The following is a 13587-nucleotide window of genomic DNA, read 5'->3' as shown; positions in this document are numbered from 1 at the left end:
ACAAGAAACTGATGAGACTAGGTGTAATGGTAGATAGGAATTTGAAGTTCAAATGTCACATAGCAAAAGTTGGAAATACAACTCAGAGAATAATTGCAATGTTGAAGTAAACCTTACATGTAAGGATAAGAAAATCATTTTGCCTCTTTATAAGGCCTTAATAAGACCATACCTGGATTATTGTGTAGATTTGGTCTACTGGGTTTCAAGGGGAAAAGAAGCTGTGGATATGTAATAAAACATGCATGTGGATTACAGACTCTGGTTAACAGGAGAAAGAGGGATGAAATGATAGCGGTGTATAAACTTCTGAATAGGTGTTACAGGATATTGTCTGATGAAATTTTTTGTTATATGGAAGGTAAGGAGAGAACACAGAGCATCCATGGAAGTTTGTTTGCAGTCAAGAAAAGGGTAAGAGCCAGGTTTTTCTCTCACAGAGCAGTGAGTGGAATAATTTGCTTGTAGGAGTAGTGAGTGCATCTAGTGTGAATGAATTTAAGGGAAGATATGACAGCTGGACGTCTCAGATCAATAATAATAATACTTCTTCACACTCAGAAGAGCCCATAACTAGATTAACCCACATTCATGGCTGAACCTCAAGAATAAAGCTTATTTTCTCATATTTAAATATCAAGTTTTTCTTAATAATGTTGTCTAGTGTACATGGAAATGATGGTATGATGGAGAGCCAGTTGAATAAATTTCTTGCACATGATTTCACATCGATTTCTTGTACATCCATGAATTCTAACTGATGATCTAAAAAAAAAAAAAAAAACTTTTTTTTTTTTTTTTTTTAGAATTGGCAGCAACCTAATCTAAATAAATATGGCTGTGTTAAACTTCCCAAGATTTGGGAAACTAATTCTTAGGCCTCCTGACCAACAGCAGAGTGTGCTCCTCATAGCACTTCATGCTTCTAGTCTTGATTTCTTCCACTTGTTGGTTTATGTTACTACAATTTTAACATTGTATTTCTGGTCTCTGTAAGAGAGACAAAATATAGAAACTATTAAACTTATGTTTAATTATTTTTCTCTGAAGTATTCATTCCATTAATAATTTTTCATGAGTTTCAAGGGGAAAATTACCCCTTGAATATTCACCACTTTGTTTTTCATGAGTTGATTTTGAAAACAACTCATGAAAAACAAAGGGTGAGTATAACAAACTTTTTATGAATAATTTGTAATAGATATACTGAATTTCACTGACAATCTGCTATACTGAATTTCTTTTAGAACCACATTGTGGCTATAAGAATTTGATCAAGACATTTTGTTATAATGGTGTCTGTTATAGTGATTGTTGAATGTATAAAAAATTACTATAAATGGAATATGCTCCAATTATAAATGTTGCATTCAACTATTTTCTATTTTTAACCTAATACTTACTGCATTCAGTTAATAACTAATTAAAAAAAACACATCTTTTTAGTCTTATGCAACTACTATGTGAATCTAAATAATTTTTCAATAAACATGGTTAAATCTGATATGACACAGGATGGTGGCATTTAAAATGCAAACAGCTATGTGCATCATTATAAATGACATTCATATGAATATTATGAAGATTTACATTATCTTACATTGAAAAAATCCTATGAGTGTTATTTCAGATTATCTTAAAAATTATCAGCATACCCTTTTAAGCATTCATTTTTGAATGCAATGATTCTACTGCATAAGTAACCCTGTGTAAGACTGTAATAGATATACTGAATTTCACTGACAATCTGCTATACTGAATTTCTTTTAAAACTGCATTGTGGCTACAGGAATTTGATCAAGACATTTTGTTATAATGGTGTAAAAAATAACTTTTGAGATATTAACATTTAAATACAGAATATATGCTAATGACATGTTGATTGGTTTTGATAAATGTCTTTTCTTTCTTTTCATTACATTGTGATCAGTATTCATTATAAAAAAACATATAGACAACTGTATTTGGGTAATAACTTTGCATTGAATTAAAGTAAAATAACTACTTAATGTTTTGAATTTTATATTAATGACATCATCAGGAATACTTATATATAAAAACATGGACATGAGATAAATCACGTACATGAAATAACCTACTGCATTACTGCTCTGGTCAACTGTTGACTCTAGCCTGACCTCCAGTAAGAAACAGAATGAAAAATAAATTAACTGATAAATAAAATTTATATATGTGGAACTACATCAATAGTTATTGGCTAGAGCTTATTTTTCTCAAGTCCTATTCTTTTGTCTGAGGAACCCTAGTACTGGCCTATGGTTTTAGTCTTGCTTGTTTCCATATCCTCTATCTGGTTATTTTATGCTTGGCATTTGGGAATTGTTGGTGCTGCTCTTTTATAATCTTTGTTGCTAGATGTTATGTGGGTTGCAGATGGGCCACCCATATCCTTGAGACTTTTAGGTCATCATTCTTGTTGAGGTGAAGGATTGCTATCTCACAGGATTCCTTGAATTTTCATTCGTAGGTTTTAATACAATATTAAGAATGGATGCCAATGATCAAAACATTAATGCAGTAACTCACTGTGCTGAATGATTATATAGCTTATGACCTTGTGTTTATATATATGTATTCCTGATGGTGACCTTATATAAAGGTTGAAATTTCAAGCCAAAATAAAGCTATCATTCCAACATGGTATCTGAATCCAAAATTTTTAAATTTTTTGATTATAACTTCTAAGTTTTTTGTTTTTTTTGTAACTTCTACCCACTGCTCTAGAGACCAAATGTGGAACTTTTTCAAACCACTCCAAGGACTCCAATAAGCAATGCAATGGTCTCATGCCAGGCAATAAAATTTTCTCCCATCTAAAGTTTGTCAATCTTGATTTTTGGAATAAGTGAAATTAGAGAGAGGGAGAGAGAGTTTAAGAAACTGGGCTATGATAGTGAATAAACATGTGCAGAAGAATGGCGTTTAGTAACATGATGTGAGGAATGATTTTGATGAACAATTTTATTCCTCAACATCAAATTACTAAATACCATTCTATCAGCAAAGTAATTTATAGCTGAATAAACTTGGAATAACTGTTGGGCTGAGATAATGTGAAGGAAGCAAGTGCTAAGTTGGAAACACAGTGAAGAAGCTGTGCATTGATAAGGCTGAAGCAAGTGACTGTGAAAATGATGGTGATCAAAAAGATGCCTGTGAGGAACAAATGATCCTAAACATGGGGATATATCCTATGTAGGCAGATAGACAATTGCAACAGGTGTGGAACAGTAATTGAATGTTTTATCTCATATTACTGAAAAAGGAAGAAGACAAGTGATCAGGATAACTGTGAGCCTCAGGATCAGCTATGTTTTCTCTCCCTAACAAGTAGTATCATGGAAAAATGAGGAGTTTCATATTAGTCAGTGCAAATGGTCCAAAAACTGACAGAGGAGGATATAATAGATATAAAATATCCAACAAAGATGATTTTGTTGATTCTATATTATTAAAAATTAAGAAGCAAACACCAGAAGAGAAAATATTAATATCTATAGCAGAAAAACTGAGTCTGATAAGGCTGAGTGCAGCAGCAGGCCTGAAACTATTATGATATTGAGGCATACACAACACAAATGATCTACCCCCCCCCCATGTCACTTACATGTGGGTTTTCAGAGTACACGTACTTAGTGCTATCGTGTAAGCAAAGCCTATTTATTATTATTACCTGACACCTCCATGGAGTCCAAGGACTCATCGAGAGAGGGGCACCTACTTCACAACTCTGTCTCCACCACTCAATCCACCAACTACCACGAATCACAACTACCATCATCATCTATACCAATTCCATTTATCATTGACTACAACCATTAGTATTTTCACAGACAATCACAAACATCCATGCCCACAGCGGGATTAAACCTGCAGCCTTTTGGCTGGAGAGCGAATAAGCTAACCACTTGGCCAACCAGGCTGGCAATTTATAAAGAGTAAATGGTATAACTTATACATCACTGGAAAGAGAACTTCAAAAAGTTTTGGTATTGGTCAATGTTTCTATTTGGTTTTGTTCCCATCAAAGTGATACTGTTTCACATACATCACAGGAAATCAAGAATACTTTAAATTTTCCATCAATGCCAATGAGATATTAATTTGAGGTTTTATCAAAAAACCTCAAAAGAAAAAACAAGGAGTACTTATAATATTGTAAAAACACAGCTTCCAGGAAATAAAAAAAAACTATATATACTACTACATCATCGGTTCTGGGCTGTTCAGGGGTACATGAAAAATAATCAGTAATGGCAGAAAAACAAGTAAAGTAAACTATTTTACATTAAGATAGGTCCTGAACAAAAGTGCAGTATTTAAAGCAAGTGGAAAAAAAAAAAGGTTGGGAACCACATGAAAATAATGTAGATGAGATTTCAAGAGAAACATGAGCAATACAAGTAGTAGGAAGATAAAATCACAGTACTTACAACAGAAAATCTATAGCTGAACAGGCCAAAGGAAATCTTAAGGAATACTTTCCCTATATGGCCAGTTAAAAGAAGAATGATTATGGGAGATTAACTTTAATGAATTTAGATAGAGAAGGTGATGGCAGCAAAATATCTAAATTACTAAGTGATCATTCTGTGAACTATATCACGAGCTGAAATATTTTGGCTCATGATAATTGTTCAGAGAGAGAGAGAGAGAATAGCTTGGCAAATAAAAATGGATGGAGTGAAGATTCTAATGATATTGAAATTATTGATGCAAACAGAATCTGGGATCTGAAACAGTGAGTTTCAAGCAATACTATGATAAAATCATTTTTCTGAGTTGCAAAGTTAGAGCAAAAACCCAAGTTTTCAGAGGAAAATTCTACTTGCCTGCACCAAACATTGAATAGCTTAGGAAATGGCTAATGAAAAGCCTAAAATCTTATATTTTGCAGTCTAGCAGGAGCTTTATCACAAGCCCCCCCCCCCCTCTCAAGTGTGTTCTTGTATACTAAATAATGTGTTTTAAACTATTTAACCAAAGAAATAAAGATAAAAGCTTTTTTTTTTGTTGTTAAACTTCATTATTTGATGAGTCATTAAAAGTGATTAAATTCTAGAATAAGCTTATCTTGTTCTGTATTAGAAACCACAGTAATCTGAATTCGATAAGAAAGGGATTTGAATATTCTTGCTAACATGATGAAATCAGGCATTTCTAATTTCATCTGTTACAAAATCAAGGAGTCTTTTCTATAGCAAAAGAGTTCTTTGGCTAACAAAGGAAATGCAAGCTTTTCTTGTGCATGGAAAGAAAGGATCTTCATAGAAGATATTTCTTCTTAATAATGTTAATTTCTTTGCATCTGTCACAGAAAATGAATGATTTAAAAATTTATTGACTTCTTATGTCTCCAGCCCAGAGTTCTCAGAATTCTATACATCTTTTCAGTGACATTAATCTTGAAAATGACATGAAAGTAAAGATTATTGAATTGTTTTAGAAAAAGATAATCTAACCTACAAATCATTTTCCTTTTCTTAAGATTTATTTAGTCAAATGATATTGCAGCAATCTGTTAATGCATATACAAATAACGACATTATAATTTTGCTTCGAATACTGTGCATAAGACTGAAATGTCCACTTTCTGACTTTAATATTGAACTTTGCATAAGATGTAGCAAACTAATCTTTTGGAAATTTTTAAGGTTGGAATTATGGCTAAAACAGTTGAAGCTGGTATACTGTGCCTGTTAATTTTGTGTGTTCTCTGATCAATCTGTTTTGCAGGATGAAAAAAAAAAAAAAAATCCTGCACTTTTAAAATTGTCTAACTCACTTTCAGTAAAAAAGTTCATGTAACAATTCCTCATGATCAAGATGAGAACTGAATCCAGATCTTCTTCTCAACTGAGAGGCAAATGTTATGTTGTCCTCAAAAGTGCACTATAGAGTTACTCATCACAGTTTTTCTTAATAATAAGAAAAACTGTGCACTGCAGCAAACTCACAGGGGGTGCCATGGGATATTTAAAATTTTTGGAAATTTTAGTTAAATTTTAAGTAAAAAGTCTAGACCTAATTACTTAAAAAACAGAACAGTTATATACACCTAGGGAAATATTTAATATGAGCAGAATTTTGAACTGTTTCAAGACATTTCAGTGCATAGAGTGTAAAAAACAAAATACAACAGAACAACAACTGAAAATCATAATGCATTATAATACATGATAATAATTTCTAGAGGAGAGCTCAATCTGTAACTATTAGAATTCAAGGAAAAGACACTGAATTTATTATCAATTAATAAATTATTGAATGCAGTCATAAGGAATACAGAATAAGATAAATTCCCAAAATTTGTTTTTTGTAATTTTTGTCCATATTCACCATTCAAATTTGAATGCTAAATATGAACTTAACTTTATAAAATCTCCAACAGAAATTGGGTTTTATGTAAACATGAATCCTATATTTAGTAGATATGGTGAAACTGACAAAAGAAAATGAATTATTAGAATCATGAAGTTGAATGTAATCTTGTTCATACAGCCCATTTGAGCAGAATAATCTGCCTGCTGATAATACGAGGCAGCATAAGCAAGGCATTCTGTGAAGTCTTGGATAGGAGAGAGAGAGGAGGAGAATATTTACTCTTAGGAGAATGTAAGAACAAATTTAGCTTACAAAGATGGAAGGAAACTTCAAAGGTAATCTGGTGAGCATCTCAGATTCCTTTTAAGTATATGATGGAGAATAAAATTATCAATTACTTTGGTGATAATGTTGGGGTTGTAGTTAATAGAGATGAAAGTAGCACTAATGAAAGACAGTTCTGTTTTCAGAAGAATCAGTGGAGCATAAGAAGTTTACCTTATGCAGTAAGGTTTTGGTGATGATGATGCCTGAATTCTGAGATGGATAATGATGAGAAGCAGCATCAACACATCTCCTTGTACTTGTTTTCTTCTAAACCAACAACTGAAGGCAAACGTTAGATTTACTTTGGATTAGAATGCCCTGAAATGGAAGGATTGTTGTCTTAGAAAATTAAATTCATTTTGTGAAGTTCAGAGAGAGGAGTTCCAGACTGCAGAAATGTTGACATATTGAAGCCACATAGGAAGTTTTTTTTTTTTGAGGGGGGGGGGGAGAATTGTAAGTACAGTATATGATTTTCTCGATGTTCTATGTGGTAGTTGTTGGCTAACCCATCTTTCCTTCAAATTTTGGCAGTAATTATAATGAAGTTAAATAGTTTTACAACATCTCAGGAGAAATTCTTATAAATTAAGTAATGAATCTGTAAGATTAATATTTGTTAAGAGTGAAACTACATCAAAACTAATCAAAAGATCTGTTGGTAAGGAAGGGGTTTGAATATTGTAAACCTTGTTTTCCTGAAATTTTCACATTTGGAAAATTTACAATAAAATCAGAAGAGAACTTTTGACAGTTGTTTTGAAAGTTTGGAATGTCAAGAGAATCTACAAATAGGTCATAATGGAACATCTTCTTTATGGATCTTCAATGACCCTAAAGTCTCAGAGTTGTAAAATGTTAAGCTTCCTGAAGTAATTGTTTTCATCTTGTATGACTACAGCAGATTCTTTATTAGCTCTTATTATAATTAAACTGTTGTTACATCTAAAAGAAGGCAGGAGCAAAAATTAATTTTCTACTTCAATTGGTATAAAAAAGGTATAAATTAAAAAAACAAATGAAGATTAAAAACAGATTCTACTTGTAGTAGGATAAGGGACATAATGAAGGTTTTTATCAATATTAAATAGGAAATGCATAATGAGAATGGCTCGTGGACCTATGGTGAAATCTAAGCCTTTAGAAAACACTATTATTTCATTTATTTTCAACGGTATTGATGACAACACAGAATGATAAGAATATAATATTTATCAATTTATTTACTGATATTTCACTGGTATTATATCCAGCATCTTCAGAGCACAAAAACAGTTTGTCACAGTACGTGAAACAACAACAATTTGGGACTACAGTCTAGTACAGTGGGTCTTAACCTTTTTAGTGATCAGCACCCCCTTGAAAAATGTGTTTCTATTTCTTTATTTAGGAAATTACATCTATTGCAAGATAATTTATTTATTGAAAAATAAACACATACATTTACATATACATACAAAACAATATCTCAATTTTTAATGGCTATGTTGTTGTTGTTGTTTATTCATAATAATACTTTTGAAGCAAGGCTCCTTTTTTGAAAGAGCCATGCATAAGTCATCACTTGCATTCAAGCGATTTCTGGCTTTTGTTTTTATGTGCAAAAGTGATGAAAATCCCATTTCACACAAGTAGGTGGTGGCAAATGGTAAAAGTGTCTGCAATGCTGCTTTTGTCAGCTGTGGATAAGGTTCTAACCGTGTACACCGGAATTGTTCTAAGTCCAGTTTTTCAAATTTCACTTGAATACGTGCATTGGCTCAATTTCAATAAGATCGTCTTTTATTAAATAGCTGTCGTCCATCGAATCTGGGTCAAAATTTAGAAACTTCTCTCGCACCCCCAGGGGTGCACACACTCCAGGTTAAGAACCACTGGTCTAGTATAACAGTGGGACTAGTTTAAAATTTTTTTTTTTTACTGTAAATTTATACAGCCATACTTGTTGAGATTTGGAGTATGTTTTAAAGCTTCTGTTGATTCCCATTACAAATCTCTCTCTCTCTCTCTCTGATTTATAATGACTTCTGTGTAGCACGTTTGTTTCTTCCAATTGATCCTACGTGAAGTGGTATACAAGGCATGGTTTGCTAAACCTGACTTGCTATAATGATAGTGCCGGATGTATTTTTTATGTTCCCCAAGGCTGTCCATAGTAAGTCTGGTCACAAGAACAGGACACTTCATAAACTCCTGAATGTGATAAAGAAAAGAGTTTGTCCTTAGGTGAACAGATGAGAGTTGCCAATTTGACAACTGTTGACATCTGCCTTGGTGAACATAAAAAATACATCCAGCACTACTGTTATGGCAAGTCAGGTCTAGCAGACCATGCCTTGGATACCACTTCACACAGAATCAATTAGAAGAAAACACAGGTCATAAGTCAGAGAGAGAGATTGTTTTTGGAATCAACAGAAGTTTTAAAACATACTCCAAACCTCCATAAGTATGGTTGTACCAAAAATCTGGGAGACAGTCATTTTAAGATCTAATTAATATTTATTTTCTCTCTTTTTGCAATATAGATGGCACCTAATTAGAATTTAAGAAAATAAATAACATGTACTGTGTACACAATAAGCCTTTCCATGTGTTTGTTATTTTATTAATAGAGGCCTGAAAGTATTAATGACAATTCTATTGGTGTCAAGGAAACACTTAGTTTAATGATAATATGATGTTCTTTACTTACCATAAAAATTCCATGGAGATTCAGAGGAAACAATATGTTCAAAAAAATTGCTGTTTGGTATCATAAAATCTGGTTGATTAAAAGTGATCCACTAAAATGCATACAGATCTAATGTGCTTGAGGAGATCAGAAAATGTGTTTAACTTGGACAAGTAGAAATTACTGGTGCTTTTCTACATTTTAAAAATGTTATTCTATTTATATACTTAGCTGTTTCAGCCATTTTTTTTCCCTTAAAATAATTTTTTTTAAAAAAGCATTCTCTCTCTGGGGAGAATATGAATATTACAAAATGTATGAGATAGACATAACTGTAAGCGAATTAAAAAAAAATATTTTTCTATTTTATTTGATGTGAAGTCAACAGCCTCTATATACAAGTAGACTAGTCATGAAGATACTTCATGCGCAAATTTTGTTTACTTAGTTGGATAAAAGATTGAAACAAGAATATAACTTGTTAATTATAATTCATCTTAAATTATCTGATCATACATTAGTGTATGCCAATGACCAAGTTTCTTTCTGTTATCTTTATTTTTAATCTCACTCTGCCACTGATGCCACCTAATTTTTCAAAGACCCCCCCGGCTCTCTATCATATCTGTGGTCTTTAGTTTTTAATTATTTTATTTCTAACTCAACTCTCAAATCTGTAAGAAGATCTAAGAAACTAGTTTGAACACACTAATTCCAAATAAATTTATTCACCTGTATCTCCCCCATACTAGCCTAGCTTATCCTGTTATCTATTTCCAAATTTAATTTACCATCTTGCCTAAAAATAGTGCCTGAAGAAGTGAAATATGTTCTCTTGAGAGTGCAGCTGATTTTTTCCCATGTTCTTGACCATTATTATTGAAATGAGTATCTCAGAAAAATGCACTATTCATGTGTATTTTTAATTTAAAGCCAACTTCGTATCGAAATATTACTGCTTATAACATAAAAAAAACTTATAAAATTTTAAAAATCAATCTCAAAACTGAAATGAAAACACTGTAATTTAACATCTGCTGTTCATGAAAGTAGAACAGTATAATTAACTGGAAGCATAATGACAAACATATCGATAAATTGGAAATTTGGGGGAAAAGGAAATATTCAAATCATATTTCTTAGTATGATTTGAATTTCAATTAATATAATTTTATAAAATTTTTTCACAAATCTTGAGCATAGAATTATTTTCAACACAAACTGATTGATAAAAATTCTGTCACCAAATAAAAAAAACAGATAAGAACAACAGCAAAAAAAAAAAAAAGAAAAAAGAATAGACATAACAATATAGAAACAGTCTGTGATATCAATGGCTAACTGCTTTATTTATTGTTTAAAATTTTTCAAAAATTGACACATTCAAAATTTTTAGAACTTTTCATGGAGCCCAAAGATGTTATATCAAGAACATTCCCTGACAACAATGGAATCCATATTATCATTTACTGACAGCGGTTTCTAGATAATGCTGAAGGTGACTGTTAATAGAGCTCACCATTATTTTTGAACAGAAGTTGAAGTGAGGTAATAATTTTATGGTGAAGATTTACCTCTTCTTGGGAGAAATTGAAGGATTCTAAGCTATCTGTAAGTACAAAAGGCACCACAAAACAACTGAAATGATATGAAATAATCCATCTACACTGTATTTGCAATTATTTATTTACTAATTTCACATACCTTATCTTCTTCTCTGGTGACTAGTTTTCGAATAGCTTGTGAAAACCTAGATTCTAAAAAAAAAATATTTTAAGCACCAAAATATAAAGCTGCAATTTATTAAACTGCTTAAAATACATAAACAGCTATTTAATTGAACAATTTGGCTGAATAAAATGTTATATATTTTAGTAAAATGTTATTAATATATGAGTGATAAACAAAAATATGAAAATGGCATGGAACACTTCCAGTTCCAGTAGTACACTAATATCAAGTTTGGCTATAAGCCAAAGTGACCAGAAACACTTTTCTTTAATTCACTCTAATTGATATATATATTTTTTTTCAAAATAGTTTGCTGGGATGTGTAATACATGTATAATTTTAATATGTAGTAATCCCATGCATAATAGGCTGTTCAACCTACAGTTCATTAATTCTGTGGATAGGTAGAAGTTGAGGAAAAAAACTTGTTAACACTGGATTTGAAGACTGTAGATTGTGCTCTTTGGAAATATTATACAAGACAAGAAATTATAGTCTTGTTTTAATCCTTATCTAAAGTGAATGGCACATGAAATATTTTCACGAGAAATCTAGACGTATACAGACTTGACTTCAGATCAATTGCCTTGGTATCCCATAATGCAAAGCACACTTCATTACAGACATGTATATTGTTATGCATTATAAAAGGGTCACTACCTAGATCAGTTTCTATCTTTATTAAGGTCTCCTAGACACAGGAAGATACTGAAGTTAAGTCGATGCAGAAGTCATATGTTTTCTACATACAAGTATAAAAATGGTGTAACACTATATTTATAAAAACTATGGATCACATAGCTGTATAAATTCTTCACTTGGTTATGAAATAAATTATAAATGTAAGCAAATAAAATTTGCATGTGAAGTATCTTCACAACAAGTCTACTTGTATGTAAAAGCCTATGATTTCATTTCAATTACCTTAGTATCCCATAATGCAAAGCACATGTCCTTTTAGATGTCCATCTCCTTGTCTCCTATGGATGAGAACTTAAGGGTCAAAACAGGTCTGGTAGTGATGCTTCCCATAAGACAATAATAATATACACGTCTGAAAGAAAGCATGACTTGCATTATGCAACACTAAGGCAACTGATGTGGAGCCAACAGCCTCTCTCTCTCTCTCTCTCTCTCTATATATATATATATATATAGTTTTATGAAAAAAATTGAATGACTAGAACCGAGATTTAATTAAAAAGGTTTTAATATAAACACACTACTAGTTTCGGCCTGTAACAGCCTTCTTCAGGTGACATTATAAAAGAAAAAACACTAAACATTGAGGGTTAAAAGACTATGAACAACATAGACAGTCTTTATACATAATTAGCATGAAAACGTTGTAGTTGTATTTGAAGCTGTTCTTTCATTTGTTGCATTGTTGGGAGAGTGCGTGCTTGCTGCATCACGTGAACGCCAGTACATGATTACAGCTGAATGACTATCTGGGAGGTTGTAGCTTAAGTTGTTATTTAGATGAACAGGATTGAAGATGATTTCTCTCGATTCCACAATTTTTCTCTCTATTTCGTCACTGCAACGGAAGATGTTTGTAGATTTTTCCCAGCAGACTTTGTGACTTTGGTTATCATCATTAGGATTAGCCGAGAAAAGGATATGACTTGATAATGCACTCGCTCGCTGTCTCTTGTAAGTAATGTCTCTCATGTGTTCTTCCATACGCATTTTGACAGATTTGTCTGTCTGCCTGAAATAAGGAATATCGCAGTCACATAATATTTTATATATGCCAGGGTATTTTAGTTGATGATGAAAGATTTTGGGTGGCTAATTAAGGGACGGATCTTTGGAAGTGGAGTGAACAAGGTTCTGATATTGTATTTTTTTTAGAACTTTTGCTAATTTATGTGAAACAGTACTTATGTAAGGAATAGATATATTGCTTTTGAATCTATTTGTTTCTTCTGAGTGATGTCTAGGAGGATTAAGAAGGAATTTGTTAATGATATTTCTTGGAATATCCATTAACTTCGAAAGAAGTTTTCAGATGGTTTATTTCTGTAAGCAGTTCATTTGGATCATCAAGAAGAGAACGGGCTCTATGTCCCAAGGTGGAAATTATTCCAAGCTTATGAGGAGGGAAATGATGGGACTGACTGTGCAGATATCTGTTGGTATGTGTGGGTTTTCTATATATCGATATTTTTAGTTTACCAGAAGAGCGAGTCAGTTTGACATCAAGAAAAGGCAAGGAATTATCCGTTTCAAGCTCAGCAGTAAACTTAATACTTTGATGTCGGCTATTGAGATGTTCGAGGAAAACCATAAGGGATTCATGTCCATGGCTCCAAACAATGAAGACATCATCCACATAACGTTTCCAAACTTTAGGTGTTAAAATAAAGGAAGAGATAGCCTTGGTTTCAAAATCTTCTAAGTAAATATTTGCAAGAACCGGAGATAAAGGATTGCCCATAGCCAGTCCATGATTTTGTTTGTATATATTATCTTGAAATTTGAAGTAACCGGACCTGATGCAATGT

At 32.2% G+C, this 13587-nt stretch overlaps 1 protein-coding gene across 4 annotated transcripts in view; it reads right to left on the bottom strand.

Annotated features, from left to right (window-relative positions):
- pkaap (A-kinase anchoring protein pkaap) overlaps nt 1-13587 on the bottom strand; it is a 234259-nt gene that overhangs the window by 35235 nt on the left and 185437 nt on the right. For all 4 annotated transcript variants that reach the window (XR_016550095.1, XR_016550093.1, XR_016550094.1 and 1 more), the window contains one exon: nt 11051-11103. Coding sequence is in view for 1 of the 4 variants with exons in the window: in XM_090410637.1 (XP_090266763.1) it covers nt 11051-11103 (53 nt within the window). In the remaining 3 variants the exon portion in view is untranslated. The remainder of the gene's footprint in view (nt 1-11050; nt 11104-13587) is intronic.

The sequence above is a fragment of the Typopeltis vanoorti genome, chromosome 2, assembly GCF_054136105.1.
Source record: "Typopeltis vanoorti isolate ZY-2024b chromosome 2, IOZ_Tvanoo_1.0, whole genome shotgun sequence".
Classification (NCBI taxonomy): Eukaryota; Metazoa; Arthropoda; class Arachnida; order Uropygi; family Thelyphonidae; genus Typopeltis; species Typopeltis vanoorti.
The sequence above is the reverse complement of the archived record's forward strand: the minus strand, read 5'-3'. Positions and strand labels throughout refer to the sequence as shown.